At 41.5% G+C, this 24,060-nt stretch overlaps 1 protein-coding gene across 8 annotated transcripts in view; it reads left to right on the top strand.

Moving 5' to 3' along the window:
• Positions 1–24,060, top strand: part of SPAST (spastin) — a 45,463-nt gene that overhangs the window by 16,761 nt on the left and 4,642 nt on the right. For 4 of the 8 annotated variants that reach the window (XM_066617755.1, XM_066617745.1, XM_066617779.1 and 1 more), the window contains 13 exons: positions 3,112–3,293; positions 3,765–3,898; positions 4,213–4,306; positions 9,980–10,054; positions 10,685–10,756; positions 12,151–12,226; positions 12,577–12,668; positions 14,494–14,573; positions 18,036–18,078; positions 18,612–18,691; positions 20,377–20,447; positions 21,073–21,113; positions 21,288–21,384. In XM_066617755.1, the coding sequence (XP_066473852.1) occupies positions 3,112–3,293; positions 3,765–3,898; positions 4,213–4,306; positions 9,980–10,054; positions 10,685–10,756; positions 12,151–12,226; positions 12,577–12,668; positions 14,494–14,573; positions 18,036–18,078; positions 18,612–18,691; positions 20,377–20,447; positions 21,073–21,113; positions 21,288–21,384 (1,137 nt within the window). The remainder of the gene's footprint in view (positions 1–3,111; positions 3,294–3,764; positions 3,899–4,212; positions 4,307–9,979; positions 10,055–10,684; positions 10,757–12,150; positions 12,227–12,576; positions 12,669–14,493; positions 14,574–18,035; positions 18,079–18,611; positions 18,692–20,376; positions 20,448–21,072; positions 21,114–21,287; positions 21,385–24,060) is intronic. The other 4 variants (XM_066617770.1, XM_066617795.1, XM_066617763.1 and 1 more) reach the window with 1 other exon arrangement.

Genomic DNA, 24,060 nt, shown 5'->3' on the forward strand with positions numbered 1-24,060 from the left:
GGTTAGACACCACTGCCCTAGAATGTCTTCTGTATACCCTGCAGCTGCCTGTATCAGAGAAAAGTCCAATAATGGTAAGCCATCTGTCTTTCAGTCTGTCCGCTGTTGTTGATCTCATTGCAGAATGGTTCTCTAGAACAGCGCTTCTCAAAGCGTCTGCTGTAATGGATTGGCAGTCTTCCCATGTGCCATATACCTATGCTATATCATGCCAGCCTATGACAAGAACCTTTTTCTGCTTCTTCTAGGTTCTTGGAGCCTTTCGTGAGGGTTGTCATGTCCCTTCCCTTACTAATGCTAATTCTAGTCCATAATCATTACAAAGACTTCCTACAATCTTAAATGTATAACAGCTTGTTTCATGAACTGAGCTGAAACTTCTGTATCTCCCAGCACTGTCAGGCATCCAATGGAATTTATTTATTTATTTTTAGGTAGCAGTATAAGTTTATTCAGTTATTTCAAGCTTATGTTATTTTGAAATAAATAGTGCTGATGGACAGAATCAACAATGGAAATCCCTTGGCACAATGATTGAAGCAATTAATATGGGAACAAATTAGCCTTTAGTAGACAGATTTGGGAGAAGTCTATGTGAAGGACATGTTCAGAAGAAATCAGATTTTTAACTGCTTCCTCAACTTTTACGCTGGAAGCCGAAATGTTGCAAATGTGACTATGTAAAGATAAAGTACAATATGGCATAGATTAACTAATACCTCTCTGCAATGACTCAGCCACTGAGATGGTATAGGTTCTTAAATTGATTGTTTAGGTGTGTTTTGAACTTGGAATGCATTTTAATTTATAAGTGTTAGTAAATTCTCAGGCCACAAGGGCCCATTTAACCCAACCCTCTTCCTTCCCATCTTCTCTCTCCTGCTACTTCATATCTTCCTTCTCTGTGTTCTCTTTGGTCTCCTGCTTCTACCTCTCTCCACTTTGTCCTTGCATTCCACTTCTTGACCAGCTCAGGTCCCCTGCTGTCTTGGAATGGAGGCAGCTTGTGACATCATCACAGATCCCTACAGAACTCTGTCAAGTGCATGCATCCTTGTTTGCATGCACAAGTTGGTGTTGATACGCAGATACTGTATTATTATTGGAAGTTTTCTCATCAACATGGATGTTCAGAAGACATTGTTCATATTACATGTTTTGTAGAGTCAGGTGCTTGTCAAATTTGACTGATATTGACAATCGTTATGTTGGTTGCCAGTTCTTACTTGGAAAAAAATTGCTTTTTGAAGCTCTAGAGGTCAGCGGTTCTCAAACTTTTCCATCTCCGGGAGCCCTTAACAGTCCTAAAAGGACTGTTAGGGAGACCTGTTGGCACATGCATTAAGTCTTGGAGTTCACCAGTGCAAACTGGGCAGGGGACAGATGGCAGCCACTTACGGTGTGCTCATGGAGCCCCTGAAGGGGTCTTGGGGAGCCTCAGGTCTTCTAGGAGCACACTTTGAGAAATGCTGCTCTTGATAAAGGGTGGCATCCCAGTGAGTGCTTCCATCATTGGAAGCTCCCTCTGTGAGTGGAAGGAGCGTTTCACTTGCACAAAGAGGTTTTTGGAACAAAATGCTCCTTCTGTTCATGGAAGGAACTTCTGACAGCGCAAATGTTTGAAGGGATACCACCACGTTGGGTAATTTACTTCTTGTCTCATACTGGTATAGTGTCGTAATTAAAACTGAGCTTTGAATTGGAAAGTCCCCAGCAAATGTTCTGTGATAATTCAGTAAGTAGACCTGGATCACAATCTATGTATGTTTACCCAGAAATAAGTCTCACTATGATCAGTTGTGTTTACTCTCAGGATAATGCACCTTGATTGCAGTCTTAGGCAAGTCTTGATATCAATGCCCATTTGCCGTATATGAATAATACTGATTGACCTTATGAGCCATTGTAAGGATTACATCAGGGTAATGTGTGTGAAGGTCTTTGAATGCTCTAAATTAGTGGTTCCCAAACTCCTACAGGAGAGTTGGGAACCAGGAAAGTGTTTGCATGGGTAGGGAGAGGGGCAGTGACAGTGCCAGAGCAATCACAGTGCTGCCGAAACCAAGGACTGTTTTACTTACCTGTTTTCCTGCAAAAACCAGAAGTAGCTTTAAATCAGACATAAGGGCTTTGTTAAGCAGCTGTGGAGGAGATCAGAGGGAGCTGCAAGCCTCCAGGAGCTTGCAGGATGCCAGTGATGCCCCCCAAGTATGTAAAATAGCCCCTTGGTAGTGGCTGTGCCGCAATAGCTGTGGCACCATCACTGCTATTGGAGCAGGGCCACTTCCCTTAAGGGGAAATGCCCTGTTTCTGGTTCTCCTAGTGGGTTGTGATCCACCAGTTTGGGAACTGTGCTCTAAAAGTTGTCAAACATAAGTCCTGTGAGCTGAACGTGCCCCCCTGGAAGCAATTTATCCACCCCCTCCTTATAATTGGGCTCTCATGTTTTGAAAATGTGAACAAGACTTTTACATTTTCTCTTCTGTCATTTGCAGCTAATGAGTTTCTATGTGAAACAAAGTGCTTATTTCTGGCTATCATCTGCTTAATGATGTCACTTCTGGCCCTCAGCAAGCAGCATGAATGCCAGCTTCAGCCCTCTGTATGAAACAAGCTTGACACTCCTGCTCTAAAGCACTGTATAAATGTCAAATAGCTGTATTCTCATAACATAAGGCAGTAACTGCAGTAATGTATACTATGAGGCTAGCTATTTATAGGATACTAAGCACTAGGACAGTTACTGCCAACAGTTTGTATTGTGCTAGTTCAAGCAAACCCCCAGTTTATAACTGAAGAATTTATACAACTGTAGAGCTTAATCTCTCCAGTGGAGACCCAGGAGTGGTGAGAATTGCTCTGGATTTAGAGGAATTTTGTACCAATGATGCAGGCAGAAAAAGTATTCTGTGAATGTTATGAGACTAAGAAGAAAAAAATAGCATTGGTAGTATTTGCAAATAGGGCCTATTTGAAGAAACTGTTGTAAGGTAGGATGTTCAGTCACGATTCTTCTTGTTATTGTTGTTAAGCAATGAAGATATACAAATAGCTGTTTTATTTTAGTGTACCCCATAGTGATGTCTGTTGTTGGTGTTTTTTTTTTTCTAGAAAGTGGAGCTGTTCCAAAAAAGAAGGGTCCACTGACTCAAACTAGTAACTCACTCCCTCGCTCAAAATCTGTGGCAAAAGCTGTAGGCCCTTCAGGGCACCAAAGAACACCTAGTAATAGTGGAATACCCAATTTTTCTGCACCTAGACAAGGAACCACTCCAGCAACTTCAACTCAGAAGGTAAAGTGGTAGCTTCCGAGCACAGTGTATGCAATATTTTGCGTTTGGTGTTTAATAGAAATGTTGCAATTCCAAACTGAGGTATTTGATAAAGGCAGTTATGTGGGGGAAACATTCTAAAAGCAGAGAAACTGATGAGAATCTGAACTGGCAGTGGCTAACAGGAGAGAGTTTATTTTCATTCACTTTACTATTAACCCCTCTTACGAAATTAAACTTTTTCCCCACACAGCTGCACACATAAGTTGTGCTTTTCATTGAATTATCCAATACAACCCCAAATCTATTGAAATCATAATGTGATATAAATGTGATGGAGCCACATTTGAAGCCACATTTGTCAGGTGCAAATCCTTCCAAGTCCAGTTCACTGGAAAGGAAGGAAAACTTCAGCCTAGTAAATACCTGAAGCATTGAGAACTATCTTCACTGTCAATCAATACTGAATATTTGAAATACTTGTTTCTTCAGACTACCCCAAAAAACAATAGAGCCAACAAGCCTTCAACGCCTACATCTGCTGTGCGAAAAAAGAAAGATGTGAAGATTTTTAGAAATGTGGATAGTAATCTTGCTAACCTAATTCTCAATGAAATTGCAGACAGGTAAGTAACAGCAATGCTTGACTTTATTAAAATTTAGGTAATTTCAGTGAGGAGGATGCTGTTGAGGAAATGCCAAATCATTTCTCAGGGCAACTGATACAAACTATTATTTCCACATTCTTTAAAAGCAGAATTATATGTACATGGCTAAATAAAATACAGATGCATGTTCTTAGGAAATGTGGCACAAATTGTGTAAACTTCGTAATCTTAATAGGTTAAAAAAAAGCCTGAGACATATGAAACTAGCCAGCTGCTCCCGAACAGAATGAAATCTCTATTATCACACTAATTAGTATTCTTTATCTGTTCAGTGGGCCATCTGTCAAATTTGATGATATTGCTGGGCAAGAGCTGGCTAAGCAGGCCCTGCAAGAAATTGTTATCCTTCCTTCCCTTAGACCTGAGGTAAGAAATTTGTTTTCTGTCAGTTTTTATATTGTACCTTGGAGATATTGGTTCAATAATAATTAGAATGCACTGTATCAACATTCTCCAACCACAGCTTGCTACTTAGATGACACATGCAAAAGAAGATCAAAATTATTTCCAGAGATACTGTGCTATATTTTCATCACTCAATTGATAATAAAAATCATGATTCTTCCTTTTAACCCCTGTCTCCAGGTCATTTATGAGGAGGTTGAAAAGCATCAGTCCCAGGACAGATCTTTGGGGCACACTGCTTTTCACTTCTCTCCATTGTGAAAATTGCCCATTGACACCCACTCTCTACTTCCTGGTCTTCAACCAGTTCTCAGTCCATGAGAGGACCTGTCCTCTAATTCTCTGACTGTGGTGTTTTTTCAGTAGCCTTTGGTGAGGGACCATGTCGAACGCCTTCTGAAAGTCCAGATATATAATGTCTACGGGTTCTCCTGCATCCACATGCCTGTTGACCTTTTCAAAGAATTCTATAAGGTTTGTGAGGCAAGACTTACCCTTACAGAAGCCATCCTGATTCTCCCTCAGCAAGGCCTGTTCATCTGTGTGTTTTGAGATTCTATCTTTGATGAGGCATTCCACGATCTTACCACAATCTTATAGATGTTAGGCTGACTGGCCTATAGTTTCCTGGGTCCCCCCTCTTTCCCTTTTTAAAGTTCAGTGTGACATTTGCTGTCCTTCAATCTTCTGGCACCGTGGCCATTTTGAGGGACAAGTTGCATATTTTAGTCAAGAGATCAGCAACTTCATTCTTCAATTCCTTAATAACTCTAGGGTGGATGCCATCAGGGCCTGGTGACTTATTGATCTTTAATTTATCAATGAGGTCTGAAACATCTTCCCTTTTAACCTCTATCTGACTTAATTCCTTGGTCAGGAGGGGCCATTCGGGCAGCGGTATCTGCCCGAGGTCTTCTGCCATGAAGACAGATGCAAGGAACTCATTTAATTTCTCTGCATCTCTAAGTCTCCTTTTATCTCCCCTTCCCCTCCCTCACCACCCAGAGGGCCAACCACTTCTCTGGCGGGTTTCCTGCTTCAAATATGTTAGAAGAAGCTTTTATTCTTCTTCTTAATGTTTCCGGCCATGTGTTCCTCATAGTCTCTCTTGGCCTCCCGTATCACCTTCTTACATTTCTTTTGCCACAGTTTATGTTCCTTTTTATTCTCCTCATTAAGGCAAGATTATGGAAGGAAGCTTCCTTGCCCTTTACAGCCTCTCTAATTTGGCTCGTTAGCCATGCGGGCACCCTCCTGGATTTAGTGGAGCCCTTCTTCCTTTGTGGTATACGCCTCTGCTGGGCCTCTATTACTGTTGTTTTAAGCAGCCTCCATGCACACTGGAGAGCTTGGACTCTTTTTACCTTCCCTTTCAACCTCCTTCTAACCAGCCTCCTCATTTGAGGGAAGTCTGCCCGTCGGAAGTCAAGGGTTTTTGTGAGAGATTTGCCTGGTATTCTTCACCCAACGTGCATGTCAAAATGGATCGCAACATGATCACTGTTCCCCAATGGCTCCGTAACATTGACATCTCTAACCAGGTCCTGAGTACCACACAATATTATTAACAGTATTTATTATTAACAGTATTTGTATGCCGCTTTTCAACTAAAAGTTCACAAAGCGGTTTACAGAGAAAAATCAAATAACTAAATGGTTCCCTGTCCCAAAAGGGCTCACAATCTAAAAAGATGCAAAAGAATACCAGCAGACAGCCACTAGAACAGACACTGCTGGGGTGAGGTGGGCCAGGTACTCTCCCCCTGCTAAAAAAAGGAGCACCCACTTGAAAGCACCCATATTAAATCCAGAGTCACCTGTCCCCTGGTGGGCTCCATGACTAGCTGCTCTAAGGCACAGTCATTTAGCATGTCAAGGAATCTGGTCTCCTTTTTGTGACCAGAACACAAATTGACCCAGTCAATATGAGGATAATTGAAGTCCCCCATGATTACAACCCTGTCCCTCCTTGTCACCTCCCTGATCTGTTTCCTCATTTCAAGGTCCCCTTCTGATTTCTGGTCTGGAGGATGATAGTACGGCCCCAGTATTACATCGTTCCTCAGGCCTGGTAATTTAACCCACAGAGAGTCTACAGTGGAGTCGGACCCACCTTCAATCTCTACTTTGCTGGATTCTATCCCTTCCTTAACTTAAACGGCCACCCCACCTCCAACACGCCCCTGCCTGTCCCTCCTGTAGAGTTTATAGCCTGAGATTGCAGTATCCCACTGATTTTCTGCATTCTACCAGGTTTCCATTATGCCCACTATGTCAATGTTTTTCCTAGTCACCAGACATTCCAGTTCTCCCATCTTTGCTCAGAGACTTCGGGTATTTGCATAAAAGCATTTGTACACAGAATGCCCCAGGATGGGCTGCTTATTCGCTCCTTTGTCTCTGCATCCTCTTATTGTGCCAAACCGTCTATCACATCCCATCACACTACCATTCTCAATTTCTTCTCCTACTCTGCCTTTGTCTTGTTGTTCTCTAATCTCCCCATCCTCGCCCCATAGGGATGAGGAGTCCCAAACCGGATGCCCCTCGGCTCCTGTCGGCCTTCCCCCAGGGATCAGTTTAAAAGCTGCTCTGCCACCTTTTTAATGTTATGCACCAGCAGTCTGGTTCCATTCTGGTTCAAGTGAAGCCCGTCCCTCTTGTACAGGCCCTGCTTGTCCCAAAACGTTCCCCAGTGCCTAATGAATCTAAACCCCTCCTCCCTGCACCACCGTCTCATCCACGCATTGAGACCCCTGATCTCTACCTGCCTAGCTGGCCCTGCACGTGGAACCTCAAACGCTACCTTTGAGGTTCTGGCTTTCAGCTTCCTATCCAAAAGCCTAAATTTGGCCTCTAGGACCTCCTGGCTACATTTGCCCACATTGTTGGTGTCGACATGCACCACAACTGCTACCTCTTCCCCAGCACTGTCTACCAGCCTGTCTAGACGAGAAGTGATGTCCGCAACCTTTGCACCAGGCAGGCAAGTCACCATGCGGTCCTCACATCCGTCGCAACCCCCCCCTCTATGTTTCTAATAATCGAATCCCCCACTACAGGAAGCCCCCGACCCCCTTCCACTGAGGAGTATCCTGAGTGCATTTGGATACGGGCCCGTCCCCTGGAGAAGGGGCCCCCCCTAGGGCATTATTTCCCTCCTCTCCAGGATGATGTCCTCCAGCCCAGAGACTTCCCACCTGGGCAGCTGAGGAGCTGCACGCCTGAGGTTGGGTCGAAGCCTGATCGTCCCTGGAAGTCTCCCCATGGTCCTTCTCTGCCTGCCTCTGCTTCTCCAGGTCGGCCACCAAGGCTACAAGGGAGCAGACGCGTTCCCTGAGACCCTGGAGCTCCTTGCACCGAGGACACACACATGACTTATGCCCCAGAGGCATATAGTCATACATGTTAACACTCGATGCAACACACTGGATAGCCCTCACCCTACTGCTGGCTGTCTGACTGCATAGTTTTGTTTTTTTTTACTTTAGGGGTACTTAAAAAACCCTAGACTGGTTTGCTGCCCTCTTCTCAAGGGAAGAGAAGGGCGGTGTCTGGGGCCCTGGCTTCCTCGCCCCGCTGCTGAACTCGCCCAGATGCTAAACTCGCAGTGCCTTACCTGGCACTTTGTTCCCAGAGGCACTTGGTGTCCCAGAGGCCACGCACACTTCTGCAGAGAGTTGACCTATATGTTTGTATGTACCAAGCAATAGGATGCTGCCTATTAGAGCGAAAATGAATTTGTCCAGAAAAATTCTGCTTTGTGAATATTGATGATGATTATTCTCTGAACAAAGTGAATAAAGGGCTTAAAGGCAGTCTTAACTTGAACACTCACTAGTTGTTAATTTGCAACTTGTAAGTTTTGACAGATGTGTGGTCCTAACAGAGCAGTTTAAAAAAGAAAATTCTTGCTGCACTTGTGTGGGCAGCATTTCAAATGCTGACAGCATTCTCATCTTCTAGCTCTTCTCAGTTGTCATTTGTTCCTCGGAGAAAGGGCTAGAAAACTGCTTAGTGTCATGCAGTGGGGCCATTTCCTGGCACATTCTAGAGCAATGCTTCTCCAAATTTTTAGCACCAGGACCCATCTTTCAAAATGATAATCTGTCACAACCCATTGTGTGCGCACACACACACAACTGGGTTCACATGTAATCTATGGCATGCCAATTACTGAAGAAAATTGGAAAATGTGACATCTTAATTGGGGGGTATGGAGATTACCTCACACCACAGGTTAGCATTCCCACTAACAATTTTCTTTTGCAGACTGGGAAGGGTATTTGCAAAGGTTATTTTTTAATGTTTCAAAAACTTTTTGTGACCCACCAAAAATCAGCTCGCGACCTATAGGTGAGTCCTGACCCACCATTTGGGAACCACTGTTCTAGAGGAAAAGAAATTGGTGACCAGCAGAATTGGTGCCATAGATTACATGTGCATAAAAACATAAGAACAGCCCCACTGGATCAGGCCATAGGCCCATCTAGTCCAGCTTCCTGTATCTCACAGCGGCCCACCTAATGCCCCAGGGAGCACACCAGATGACAAGAGACCTCATCCTGGTGCCCTCCCTTGCATCTGGCATTCTGACATAGCCCATTTCTAAAATCAGGAGGTTGCACATACACATCATGGCTTGTAACCTGTAATGGATTTTTCCTCCAGAAACTTGTCCAATCCCCTTTTAAAGGCGCCTAGGCCAGTCGCCATCACCACATCCTGTGGCAAGGAGTTCCACAGACCGACCACACACTGAGTAAAGAAATATTTTCTTTTGTCTGTTCTAAGTCTCCTAACACTCAATGTGAACCCTCTGAAGTGCAGGAATAAAATAAAAATTTTTTTTTAAGTTTCATTACCAACCACTCACTTGTCAAAATTTATAAGTTAATAAGTGGACTGTTGTGTAGCAGAAACTTTTTTTATATATAAAGAAAAGCTGCCCTCCTGTCCTGCAGCTGAAGAGAAACTAAATAGTAACCTGGCTGCTGAATCTGTTGCCACTAATAAGCCCTCTGCCGGTAGGAGAAGAAAATTTGAGGCGCATTGTTAAGTTTTCAGACCTTTAAAGTCTGAATTGAAGTGATACCCAACCACACAGGATAGAGAGAGCATTAAGTGACCAAAATCTGGTGGTCGCAGAGAGCTTAAAATACCAATACATAGTGATTAGGGAAATATTTGTTAGATTCTTTCATTTGTGCTGACAAAATATAGAGGGGGCCCCCATATATGTGGGTCCCATATCCACAGAGGTACTTATCCTCCCCTTGCCTCCAGAGGGTTTTCTGAGCTCAGGCACTGAGCCTTAAGATGTAAAAAATAAATTGCAACTTCCAGTTTCATGGAGAAATGTTTCACAGAGAAGCCAACTTCTGGTTTCACGATGTGTTGTGTTTTTTTTACCTTAAGGCTCAGTCTGAGCCCAGCAGAGGCTGTGGACAGACGTCTGCAACCTCTGTTGTGCTCAGAGGATGCTCCGGAGGCTCAGGGAGCAGAGCTCCCTTCGGCTCCAGAGGGTGGGAACTGCAGGGGGTTCCAGAACAGAACCCCTGTGAATACGTGGGCATGCCTGTATTGATGTCACACTTGATGTCACACAGTTTCATGCAGAATCTACTCTTTTAGTTGTTTACAGGACTTAGGGCTCCTGCACGTGGACTACTGTTGTTTGGCCCACCAGGAAATGGGAAGACGATGCTGGTGAGAAATCTTCTTTGCTCTAGTGCAGGGGTCTCCAAACTTTTTGGCCAGAGGGCCGCATCAAATGTCTGGCATGGTTCTGAGGGCTGGAAAAAAATTTAAATATAAAATATATATAAATAAATTAGAGATGGAACTTAGATGTGTGAAAAAGTGAATGAATGGGCTCATTCATTCAACCTCTCTGGCCCTTAGAACACCCTCCAGTTGCAACCAGAGCATAATTCCAGTCATGTTTGGCAAAGTGGGCCAGGGGCTTTCAGGGGACAAGAGGCTGGCCACGGGCCGGATAGAGGCTGGCCGCGGGCTGCATCTGGCCCCCGGGCCAGGGTTTGGAGACCCCTACTCTAGTGCATCATCTAACACATTATTTTAAAAAATTTCTACAATTACTTTACTTTCTTGAGGAAAATATTCTCTAATCTTCTGGAAACAGGATCTTATTTTAACATTGGTCAGTTTGTATTCTGACTGGAAATTTTGCTAGGAAAGTTTGTGGGAATTAGCGCAGTAGTTTATTGTCTTTTATTGACAAGTTTATTTAGCATCTGTTTCTTGCATAGTTCAGCAAACAACCTTTAATCCTGGTAGTGTGCCACAGCTCTAACTTAGCACTTTGTTTAATTCCAGGCCAAAGCAGTGGCTGCGGAATCAAATTCAACCTTCTTTAACATAAGTGCGGCAAGTCTAACCTCAAAATATGTGAGTAACAATTGCACATTTTAGCCATGTGCTTAAGAGAATACCCCAGTAGCAGCTGGTTTATTGGGTTCTGCTTTGGAGAAATACTTGCACTGGGTTCTGCTATTCTGGAATTGCTTTCTTTACTGGCTTTGCTGCCAGCTTTGTTTTTTTCCTCCAGAGTTGCAGCTATGAGAAACCTAAAGCTTCATGAACAGAAATAGAAAGACACAATCCTGGGCCTCCAATAGACAGTCATTAAAATATAATAATGACTTTTATATGTCCAGAATTCAAATGTAGTGTACATACTCACCTGTCCTCAGACTGACTTCTGAGCTGCTTTGGCAACAGTGACAATGAGGAAAAGAATCTGTATTTGCAAGCAAACTTAACAAAAGATTACAAACTGTACACTTTGGGAGGATAATCTGTTTCATTAGATTCCTTCATTAGTCTGCCAATAACACTCATGTTGACCAGAAGTTTATCCATGAAACTGAGATGTACATAGACATTGGTTTATGCTCTAGCTCTCTTCTGATTAGAGTAGCTTCTGGTTTAATTTACAGCAGTGATTCTCAAACTTTTTAGCACTGGGACCCACTTTTTAGAGTGACAATCTGTCAGGACCCACCCACAATGATGTCATTAACCTGGAAGTAATGTCATGACTGGAAGTGACACCATCAAGCAGGAAAATTTTTAACACCCCCTTATGACAAAATCAAATCAATTAGTTAAGTTTATGATAAGTTTAAAAATTTATTTGTTTGGCTCCAAAATTGAGCCATTTTGGTACGAGGGTGTAGTGCACGAGCATGGGGGTAATGTGGTGATGTGGGGGGAGGTCATGTTGCTGTTGTGCCCCACCCTGGATGCCATTAGGCCCCAGGACATGGCAGATGGTTGTATTCAGAATATTACTTCTGTGAATGCAAGCTCCCTCCAAGAACAGAAGGAGCTTTGCAAAGGAAGCTTGTGTTCATAATGTGTGCTTCCGTTTATGGAAGCATTACTCTGGATACAACCCAGGAGTAAATACATTTGTTTAGAGCATGCAATCTGGATTTTTCAGTTATTTGGCAGCGTTGCAATGCAATTCTAATTACAATTATTTTACAATTACATTGTGTTACAATTATTTTAAGTTACTATACATAATCTTTTGGACAACTATAAGGAGATTAACAATTTTACTTTTACTTTTGTCACAGTCATTAAATGAAGTAGTTTTTGGAAGATGGCAGAGAGCATATATCAGAAGTACAACTTCAAAGCTGGAACCATGAGTTCATGAATGGAAGTTTGTCAGACTGGTCTTGTTTCAACAAATTCTGGTGATAGGAATGAGCAGAGGTTAAAAGTACTTACCTTACGGACCTAAAGCAAATCTTTCAATTCTCTCCCTTCAGGTTGGTGAAGGAGAAAAACTGGTCCGTGCTCTTTTTGCAGTGGCCAGAGAACTTCAGCCTTCTATAATTTTTATAGGTAAGGCCTCATTTGCCTAATAAGCTTTTCTGCTTGCTTTTTTAAAAATGAACTTAAAAATTTGCTCTGATTAGGTAAACTTGTATCTTAAGTTATTGTCCATTAAAAAAACACGAAAAAGAGAAAACTGGAACCTGTGGAGAAGTTCTGCTAATAGTGTGCATGAAGAGACTAAGAGAGAAAGATGAGAGAAAAATGATTTTTAGATAAATGTGTTCATGCTAGATGGTGTTATTACCTTTTTTAAACAGCTATTTAAGTAAACATTAGATGACTTTGGTAAAAAGATACATTATTTTAGTTACATTTTCTATGCTAAATTAAATAGTACTGACACATTTATTTTTCAGATGAAGTGGATAGCCTATTATGTGAAAGACGAGAAGGCGAACATGATGCTAGCAGACGTTTAAAAACAGAATTCTTAATAGAGTTTGATGGTGTAAGTACAGTATTTGTCTTAGTAGAATATAACAGTACTAGGAGTTGATAAGAACATGAGAAAAGCCCTTACTGGATCAGAGAAGGGCCCATCTAGTCTGGCTTCCTCTGGTCCACCAGATGCCATCTTGAGTGCACACAAGACTGCAAGATAGCTGTATCCTGTTGCCAAGTCCTTGCATCTGGCATTCAGAGAGAGGCTATCTCTAAAACCCAGATATTTCATACAGTTGTCATGACTTTTCCTCCATAAATCTGTCCAATTCCCCTTTAAAAGCATCTCTGCCTTGACAGCATCATGTGGCAAAGAGTTCAACAGGTAAAGGTAAATTACATGTTAGGTAAAGAAATATTTCCTTTTGTCCTGACTCTCCCACCATCAATCTGAGTTACAGCATGACATTGATTACAGCATTCAGGGGGTTGTATCTGGAGTTGGCACAAGTGGGAGGAAATTTGCTGTCCCCTCCTCTCTGAAGTGGCCCCCTTCTTACCTCAGCAACTTCTGGAACATGGCAGGATGGGATTTGAGTGATTGAAGGGGAAATCTGTTGGAATCATGCAGAGGCACTTTCCGTGACACTAGGTCAAATCTCATAAGGTGCGTCCACCCAATTTTGACCGACTTTCCATCTAGAGCAGGGGTGTCCAAACTTTTTGGCAGGAGGGCCACATCATCTCTCTGACACTCTGTCGGGGGCCTGGGGAAATTTACATTTCAAATTTGAATAAATTTACATAAATGAATATATTAGAGACAGAACTTATATGAATGAATGCATTTTACTGAGCTTTTTTGTAATACACATGAGATGCAGAAAAGGGGGGTTGTTAAAATAATTCCTGACACATATAACACACCTCTCTTCTCCCCTGCAGTGCCAGGGACTTCTCCCCTGCAGTGCCAGGCCCGGACCCCAAGCACATTCACAGTCCAATCAGATCAACACTTTCCTGGGAGTAAACCCCACTGAGTCTGATGGGATTTACTGCTGAGTAGACATGCTCTCCAGAGCATGAATTTCTCCCTTGCAGCGCCTGCCCCCCAGCACACACAAGCAGCACAAATAGAATGACAGTTTCCCCTCCCTCCTCAGTGCCTGCTGCCCCAAGCCAAACTCAGGCAGGACAAACAGACCCAGGACTTCTCACCCCCATCCAACGCCTGCACTCAGCTGCAGCCTCCTCAACCTAATGGGAGGGTTGCAGATGGTCAGGGCTCCTGCTCTTCTGTGAGTGCTTATCCTTTTCCTTGCTGTCACTGTAGCTGCAAAGAGCAGTCGCCTCTGCTGCCCGGGTGGCCCTGAGTGGCCTGGGGGCCGGGGTTTGGGCAACCCTGATCTAGAGGAATTCCCCTCACTCACAGAAGAGGCCTTTTAGAAGGCTGCTCTGCAGAGGAGGTGGCAGCAAATTCCTTTGCATTATCTTAGTTGCATTACAGGATGCACTTCACTTTTATTACTAAGCTCCTGTCAGAACAAAGATAGCAAACTGGGAGAAGTGACAGGGTACTTCTTGCTGGAAAAAATGAATTGCTACTTTTCTAATTTTGCCAGACTTCCCAGGTGTTCTCCAAAGTGGTCTCTGAACTGGCATAGTATGACCTCAAATTGATTTAAACAATGAAGTCAGATTATTCCAATACTTATCTAAGTGCAATATTTGTATTTTGTATACATTTGTACAGCTGCGAGGTCTGTGCTGAGCAAAAACATATCAGTTTATAATACTGATATATCGTCATTTTAGGGGGTGTTCACCTCATTACAGCATTCTTAGTTTTCTGTCTATAAATTTCTTAACTTGCTTTTTGGAAAAAAAAATAGGTACAGTCATCAGGAGAAGACCGAATACTTGTAATGGGAGCAACTAACAGACCGCAGGAGCTTGATGATGCTGTTCTCAGGTACTTTAAACCATGCATTATTTTATTATTTGCACTCAGCCTAGTTGCTGTTTTTGAACTCAGTAACTTGATAAGACATGTGGGTAGGTTCCAGTATTTCTGAGAATAGTTCAGCATGCTTGGCTAGACTACTTTTGATTCTGATGAAAAATGGGAAGAAAATCTGCCTTGTAAATGCACCATCAGAAAGGAATACCTGACAATATTTCAAAACGACACAAACTGTTCTTGGAACAGCAACACATCTCTTAATTTTACGATGCAAATTTGCTGCCCTAAAAATGTAAGGCAGTGGTTCCCAAACATTTTTGACTGGCAGCTCCCTTGACCTATTAGGCCATTCATTGGCCACAGCTCCCCCTTAGGGCTACAGTCCTCTACATTGTATATAGTGGTGGGTTTTTCACAAGGATTCTGCTGCTTCCCTAGTTGGTTTCTGCTGCTTCCCAAGGAGTCACAGCTCACAGTTTGGGAACCACTGATGTAAGACATAGTGATAAAAGCTAGGTCTGTATGCTTTTGACATGATATTCATAACTTTGTTAGGCCCTGTAATAGTATAGTAACAGTTGAGTTTATTGAAAAAATGTGTATCCAACCTTTCCCTTGCCTAAGCAAATGTCCAAGGTGGCTTACAAAGTTCAGTAATAACACAATAAATCAATTGATGAAAACAGTTGGGGATTGGCTATTTAGACTGTAGTTTAAAACAAAGCAGCATCTATGAAAGAATAGCAGCAAAATGATAATCATGTATAGAGGCACAGGAGGTTACCACTAACCCATCACTCTAATGTCTGACAAAACAAAAAATGTTTTGATCCCTTGCTGAAAAACCATGAGGGAAAGGATAGGTCTTAACTCTCTAGGAAGGGAGTTCCATACTTGGAACTATAGTTGGTCATGATGCCCTATTCCTTGCAAATTCTGATTTGTAGGGCAGTTTCAGGGTGATTTCAGGGTGGCTTCACACACAAGATGTGTGAAGATAGCTGAGGGAGTGCAAGGCAGAAATGTGATGAAGATGCAACAGTTCAGGTTCTGCAGTTGGGAGATAAGCTATCCTGAGAAGAACAAATACTATTAGAAATTGGACTCTGGGAAAATACCTGAATTAATCACAGCACTTTTCTTCTCTTTTGTGCATAAGAGGAGGAGAGTGAAACTTCCATTTTTAGTTTTGAATAAATCACAGTTCCCCATTATCTCTGAACCTGGGGCAACGTTGAACTGTTCTAATTGTGGTTAATTGACAAACCAGATTTGCAATTACAATTTAATTCTGGTTTGTTTTTGGTTCAGTTGATCAGTTCCGTTTCCCAAACTTGGGCATAATGGGAAATTGCAGTTATTCAAAACTGAAAATGTAAACTTTCGGTCTCCTCCTTTTGTACGTGAAGAAGGGCGAGGGAAAGTGAGCTCATGGCTTGTTCACCATATAAACCTGTCCATATAGTAAAGGGGGGGGGGGAGGTACAGGTCAATCAACGTATCACTTGAACTTTCTACTTAAGCATATTTCTTTTATGTGAGTGTGTGTCTTGGTTTCCAGCTCCTCAGATGTTATAATGGGTTTACTATAACAGATCTATGTGTAAATAACATGTTTGCTAAAATTATTTTCTCACCTTAGAAAACAGAACTAAATTCATATTGCCTTCATTTTAATATGACTTGGCTGTTGGTTTGTGGCGTCCCAGAGTGTTCTGTTCTGTCTCCCATGCTCTTTAACATCTAAATGGTTGCTGAGGGGAATCACTCAGGGGTTTGGTGTGAGGTGTCCACTAGTATGCTGATAATGCCTAGTTTTACATCTCTGTGGCACCCCCTGCTGGATACCTTGAATCAGTTCTTGAGTCATTGATGGGCTGGATGTGGATGAATAACCTGAAACTAAGTCTGGATAAGACAGATCTTCATGACCAGAAGACTTGTTGGTCTAGTGTAGTGTGTTCACTTCTTCTAGAGGGGGTAACACTCCCCTGAAAGAACCACATTCAAAGGTTGGGGTTCTCCTGGACCCATCCTTGCATCTGAATGCCCAGGTGTCCACCATGTCTCAGGAGAGTTGTTTAGCTTCAGCTGGTGCACCAACTGTGCCCATTACTGACACAGTTCAGTCCTAACCCCTTATGTCAGTGCTTTCCAGCACTGGCATAGTGGTGCCAATGGAACATGTACTGCATCCTGCAGTTGAGTGTAACTCATGGAGGCCTTCTCAAAGTAAGGGAATGTTTGTTTCCTTACCTCAGAGCTGCATTGCTTTTATGTCAGTGCTGGAAAGCACTGATGTAAAGGGTTAGGATTGTGTCCTCAGACTCCTGTGGTTGCCCGTGACTTGTCTTTACTGCAGTCTGTTCTGTATGGGGCTGCCCTGAAGACCATCTAGGTGGTTCAAAATGCAACCACAAGGATGGTAATAAGGGCACGATATTGTGATCATGTTATGCCCTTGGTGTTTTGGCTGCATCCAGTTTTTCAGAAATAAACTCCTAACAGTTTGGAACTAGGATATTTGGAACAGTTTGGAACTTTGGAAACTGTTCCAAACTAGGAACAGTTTGGAGCTCTTAATAGTGTGAAACTAGGACATCTGAGCAACCACCTTCTCCCATGTGAATCTACCTACACCCTGTGATTATCAGGGGAGGACTTTCTTCCATGTAATTATTTAACATAAGATCAGAAAGGACACACAGGGGTTCCTTTTATATTGTGGCTCCCTGCTTTGGGATTTGCTCCTCTGGGAAATCTGCTGTGTGTGTTCCTTTTTATGTTCCATTGTGCCCCAAGAAATAATAATAATAATGGATTTCCCAGGTATGTTTAGTTGCTTATTTGGTTACTGTACTTCATCTGTAGTCTTAATGCAGGTGTTTTTTGGTGTCTTATTTGTTGCCTTTTGTTTTATTGCTGGCCATTACATTTTAAACTTTTTTAGCTGCCTTGGATCCTTTCTGAAAGAGGCAGGATAAAACTTTATTAAATAAATATGTAAATTTGAAACTTCAGCAAATTTTTTTTTGAAACAAAGTGTTGGAGCCAAGGAGACTGCAGGACAAGTGTAAGAAACTTCTCCTACAAGAGTGTGCATGTGCCCCTAATTCCCCTCCTTCCTCTTGCAGTTTCCATGCCACATCCCACATGATTCCTATGGATCCCCTGACTATCCCTGGTTGGTTTTCCATAGGTTACAGAACTGTCAGTGGGGAAGAGGGGGCAGAGAAATATCATTTCATAAATGGAACCCCATTTGTGGGTTGTTAGGATACAAACTGTAATTTCGGTGTGTAATTCATGTGAAGGATAATTTCCTTCTCTGTCTACAACCATTCTTTTCCATTCTTAGTCAGAAAAGTATGGTGTCCGGACTTAAATTTTGGCACACATATGAGATGCGGCTTTTGCCAGATGTTACTCTCATAACGATAGCTTCAGCTGTCAATTTATTGTATTTTTCAGACGATTCACCAAACGGGTGTATGTATCTTTACCAAATGAAGAGGTATGTGATTAGTGAATATACTGAGTATACCTCTGTACTAGTTTCCTTTGGGTGCAAATTATGTGATAACATAGTTCCTAAAATTATTCATTCTCAGTGTATCTTGTTCATGAAAGGTTCATGTAGCAGGGAAAGCATTTGTTTAATTTATAATTGGATTGTGTTTAGCTTTAGAAAATCCTAGCTTTCTTTTAAAAAAGACTTCAAGTTCATTTTTGTGAAAGAAAAAGCTAGATATGCTGACAGGATTTAAATTTGAGAAACTCCCTGAGACTGCACATGTGCCAGTGGGACTCCCTGAGACTCCTTTTAGGAAGGTAAAGGGCTCTGGAGACCAAAAATTTTGAGAACTGCTGCTGTCGTGCATGGTATCAAAATACTTCCATGAGCAGAGGAGGATATCTTTTGGGTCCAACCTAAGCTGTGAACATCACAAGGAGAAAATAATTCTACATTGTCATGTTTAGAATGTAGAACTTTTAGAACTTCAAAACTAATTATACACTGAAAAATTCTGAATGTTTCTTTTATAGACTCGGCTGCTGTTACTGAAAAATCTCTTGAGCAAACAAGGAAATCCATTAACCCAAAAAGAGTTGGCACAGCTAGCCAGGTGAAAAACTATTGGGTAACTTTGCTGATGTTCATATTTAGTGGTATTCAGAACCAATGCTCATCAACAGGCATACTAAAATGTTTGTTCTTGAATATGTGTTATGCCAGGGGTTCCCAAACTTTCCAGCGCCACAACCCACCTTGCCCTCTGCAGTGGATTGTGTTGCTGCTGGCTGGAATGAGCTTCCAGAGGCCTCTTCCAGGTTGTGCCGAGCCTGCGACCTATTGCGAGCCTGCACTCTATTGGCCTCAGAATGGCCTTCAGAAGCATCCAGAAGTGACTTCTGGTCAAACCGGAAGATGCTTCTGAAAAGCTGGACACTTCTGGGGCCATTCTGAGGCCTATGAAGGCCAATAGAGTGGGTTGCGGGCTTGGTATGATCTGAAAGAGGCCTCTAGAGCAGTGGTTCTCACACATTTAGCACTGGGAAACACTTTTTAAGAATCTGTTCAGGACCCACCGGAAGTGATGTCATGACCAGAAGTTACATCATCAAGCAGGAAAATTTTTAACCATCCTCGGCTGCAGTCCTACCCACACTTACCCAGGAGTAAGTCCCATTGACTATCATTGTTAAAAGAATTTACAGAGTAGCTTGTTAAAAGTACAGGTCTGTAACATTTCTCCAAATGCAGTCACATATCATGGCAGCATCAAGTCTAATATATGAAAAATAAAATATTGACACGCATGGGGACCCACCTGAAATTGGCTTGTGACCCACCTAGTGGGTCCAGACCCACAGTTTGAGAAACACTGCTCTGGAGGCTTCCTGCCCAGCTGCGTCCCTGGTCCAGCTTCCAGAATGGCTCCTATTCAAAGCCAAACTGGCACAAGTGTGGGTGGGAGTGCACAACTCACGACCCAGCACACATGGGCTAATGACCCACTGCTGGGTTGCATCCTACACTTTGTGAAGTGCTGCATTACACAAATGCTTTATTTTCTAGCTTTTCATTAATACTTGCTGTATTACATATCATTCACAAATATACTAATGACACTGACATCTGGATACTTAGGCAAAAATTTAAGTGGTAGGATTTTAAATCCTTCAATAAAACACATTTTAATGTATTATTAGTTTTCAGTTAGTATTTAAAACATTATAGGCTTCTTATTCATAAGGTCAATTTGGTATGTGATATATAAAGTAGCACTGAAAAGAGACTACAGCTTTGTTCAGTTTTCTATAAGGCAGTGTTCTTCAACCTTGGGGTTGTGACCCCAGTAGGGTCGTGAAGCCTCAGTTGTGGGTTCACGGCCACATATGGTAATGAAAGATTGAAGACCCACTGGACTAGAGCACCACCAGGTAAAGGGGGAGGCATCTGGTGGGACCCCTTCAGGTACCAGGAGATTGTGATGCAGTCCTGCTCAAGTTCTCAGCAATTGTTCTAAAATAGCTTTCAGTAGTGCCAGGCTTCATGGTAACTTTTTCTGTTGTCTCTGATAAGGATATTTGGTTACAGTGAACCATGCTGTATAAACGGTATGGAGAGTGATGGGGAGAGGTGGGTTGATAGGGTCCCAGGATGGGGGCTGGGTTCAATGGTGAGTCCCCAGTATCATACTTATTTATTTGATTGAGGTTGTGGCATGAAAATGATTGAAGACCACTGCTGTAAGGCATTGGTACATTTTACATGGGTGTAAATTGTGTTCACTTTCTCTTTCCCAAGAATGACGGAGGGATACTCAGGGAGTGACTTAACAGCATTAGCAAAGGATGCAGCACTGGGCCCTATTCGAGGTATGCAAGATTTATGTTTAGTGATAATTGGAATTGAGAAATATACGCTTGTAAAATTGTTAGAAACACTTGCTTAGGAATTCCTTTCCATGAACCAGGATCCACAAATCTACTTCAGGTATGCCCAAGAGCTTGAGCATGTGAACAGGAAGCTCACATGCCATGTTAACAGACTGTTTTTGAAACTCTGCTTAATTCCATAAAGGTTTGCTATGCAGGTTGAAGCACTAAATAAGCATTTCTTTGAATCCCAACCATTCAGTAGGTCTTTATAGGAAAGTCATATTAAGAAACCTGAGTCTCTCCCATTCTGTGTAACTTTGTTTTCAAAGACTTTTTAAAAAGTCAAGTTGTTGTTGGTAGAGACAATGTTCTTGTTGTGCCCTGTATTGTGCAGAGGTTACAGGATACAGATGGTGAAGTACAAAATCAGAATTCTAGGATAATTTATTTCTCCAGGCAGTGTTGAATAATACTCATTTGGACTTCTGTATCCACAGAACTAAGGAATACAATGTTGGCCCATCTTGACAGTTTTTGTTTCACGATCCCAAATATTTAAACTTGGATTGGTGATATTTATATTCTCTTGAAGCGAGCTGATTCTGATTTCTTTTACTTACAGAATTAAAGCCAGAGCAAGTGAAGAACATGTCTGCCAGTGAGGTATGCTATGCAACATTTGGTTTGGGAAACAAAACAAACCCCTTTCTTTGCTTTTTATTTTTAGTCTTTATGAACCTGAATACACTCTTCCCTCTCTATCTGTACATTTGCTATATAGATTTTCACATATCCTTACTGCACATATTAAGACCATCTCTCTTTTTCCATACCAAGATTGTCAGGACACACCTCCGGAAGCGGCTGTGTGAGACACACTGCTTGATGGATAGCAAGTCACCACGCTTTCAAGGCACATACACTGTAAAACAGAGTGTGTAATACATCTGCGTTTGTGCTGTGTTTATGAATAATTGTGAATATGGGTCCTAAAGAACAGAAAAAGATGAAAAAACCCCATGGGAAAAATGGAACAATATGGAAACCGTAATTGTTTGGGGTTTGCAAGTAAAAGTTGGGACTAAACCTCATTATGTAATAGTACAACTTTTTTCTTTTTTATGTAATGCTACAACTTCTGAAACACTTACATTATTTAATACTTTCTTGATGCTGTATAAAGTTGTTGGCTATTCTATTACTTGTAGTTTGAGATACTCCTCTGAAAGCAAGACAAATTTGTATAGCTTTTGATATTTGTTCTTATAACAATTCATATTGCAAAGTGAGTTGACTGTTGTGCATGAACTCTCCAATGTGGTCAAAAGCCAACAAAACAGCATGAGAACATTTCATTTCAGTAGAATGCTTCTTTCTTGATCATGTGCCTTTAGGATGAACAAAGCTAAAAATGGTCACTATTTCCTTTCCCAAGCAGTGTAAAGTTTTTTAAATAAGAGAATGCCTTAGGATGTATAGTAATCCTGTCACTGGCTACACTCAGATGTACCACACACAAAACAAGAGGCAGCAACTCATTTTAGGAGCAAGAGGAAGAGACAAACTCCACAAAAGTGCAGAAAAATGGAATTTTAAAAAAATTATATGTAAGTAGGCCCAACATGTTCTGATGAATGTCTTCTTCTGGAACACAAAATTCCTTCCAATATGCATTTCCATAAAGTGGGAGTTTACAGCAGATTTATTATTTATGGGAATTCACCATTTGTGATAAGCCTGTGTCTCGTTTTGTCTCAGCATGGGAAACTGTACAAATCATAGTTCGTTACCAAACAAGGTAATCAAACCAGGATTGTTACAAACTATAGACAGAGGCTTCAGATATTTTCTTTTGTGCAAGGAAAAGAAGATGGTATGCACAAGCTTCAGGTTCATCTTAGGGCCCGATCCAGATCTTTGTGTGCCAGCACACTGCTGCCATAAGGCACGTTTGCAAGCCTAAAGAGCCACCGCATAATCGAGTAGCCCCATTGCCGGGTTATTTCCTTTACTTGGTGGAAGGGGACAAATGCCCTCTACTCCTGAGGAGCTGCCAGTGGCTGCCTGGCACGCTCAGGATGCCGTGGTAACCTTTTTGGCACCATGGCAGCCCTGCGTGCTGGGCAGCTCAGGATATGGCTTATAATGTGTGTTTTTTTTATTTTATTTTATTTTATTTACTTACTTTAAGACATGGGTACAGGAAAAATCACAAACATATATGTACAGGGTAATACACAAGGGAAAAAACACCAGGAAATCGCAGAACTGTAGCCGATACTCTTATGTTTCCCTACCTATCATCCTTGAATAACTTATTGTTTATCTAACCACTCATACAATGGTTTCCACAATTTCTGTATTCTCTCTATTTCGCCATCTCCCAATCTTTCCGTCAATACATCTATTTCAACCATCTCATATAATTTCTCAATCCACATCTCTACAGTGGGAGTATCAGGGTTCTTCCACAATCTAGCATACACCAATCTCGCTGCAGTAATTGCATACAACAAAATATGTTTAAGATCATTGTTATAACTTTCAGGAAAAATACTCAAGAGAAACAGTTCTGGTTGGAAATGTATTTCACAATTAAAAATAATTTGAATAGTTCTATATATTTTTTGCCAAAAATTTTTGGCCTTAGGGCAAAGCCACCACATATGATAAAAAAAACCTTTCACCTCTTTGCATTTCCAACACTTATCGCATGTGCCGGGATACATTTTTGCTAATCTATCTGGAGACAGGTACCATCTATAAAACATTTTGTATATGTTTTCTTTCATTGTTACTGCCTTAATTATCTTCATATTTCTCTTCCAAAGCTGGTCCCAATTATTCATTGTTATATTATGTCCAATATTTTTTGCCCATATAATCATTACCTCTTTTACCGATTCGTCTACCATTTCCATACTCAACAAATATTGATACATCCTTCTGATATAATTTTGATATAAATTTTATATCATATATAAATATGATATATTTAATATATGATATTTAATATCATATATTATATTCTGATATAATTTTGCTCTAGAGAGTTAAAATTAGAACTACACGATTTGCAGGTTGGTCCACATGCCTTTTTGATTTATGATAAAGCCAAATATCATAGTTACTTTAAACAACATCTGATAAGAAGAGCATTGTTGTTTGTCTGGGAACAAATCAGATATAAAGTTTACGAGAAGATTCCAAGATGGGTGAAACCGTTAGAAATTGATACTAGGCCAATGTGGTTGCGAGGTTCACAGAATAGGAGATATGATGAATTATTAGATGAGAAAGCAGTTATGTACTCAAAAGAGGTATTGTGGGAGAAAGGGATTGAACTGGATTGGTTGACGGAGTTACAGATTAAAACAAGATGGTTGAAAGATAAAAAAGAAGGAATCTACCCAGAGGAGACGGAATTTGATAAAATATTTTTATCAAATGAGCTTATAATGTGTTTTGAGAATGTCTGCTTTTGACCACTGTGTTTGACACTAAAACCTCAAAATTCAAGAGCAAGAACAGAAGTTAGAGATCTTCTATCCATAGTACTTGTGAAAGGAATCAACTCCCTAGCTAGTGTTGGGTATATAATAGTCACAAA

Source organism: Tiliqua scincoides, chromosome 1 (genome assembly GCF_035046505.1).
Source record: "Tiliqua scincoides isolate rTilSci1 chromosome 1, rTilSci1.hap2, whole genome shotgun sequence".
NCBI classification, from domain to species: Eukaryota; Metazoa; Chordata; class Lepidosauria; order Squamata; family Scincidae; genus Tiliqua; species Tiliqua scincoides.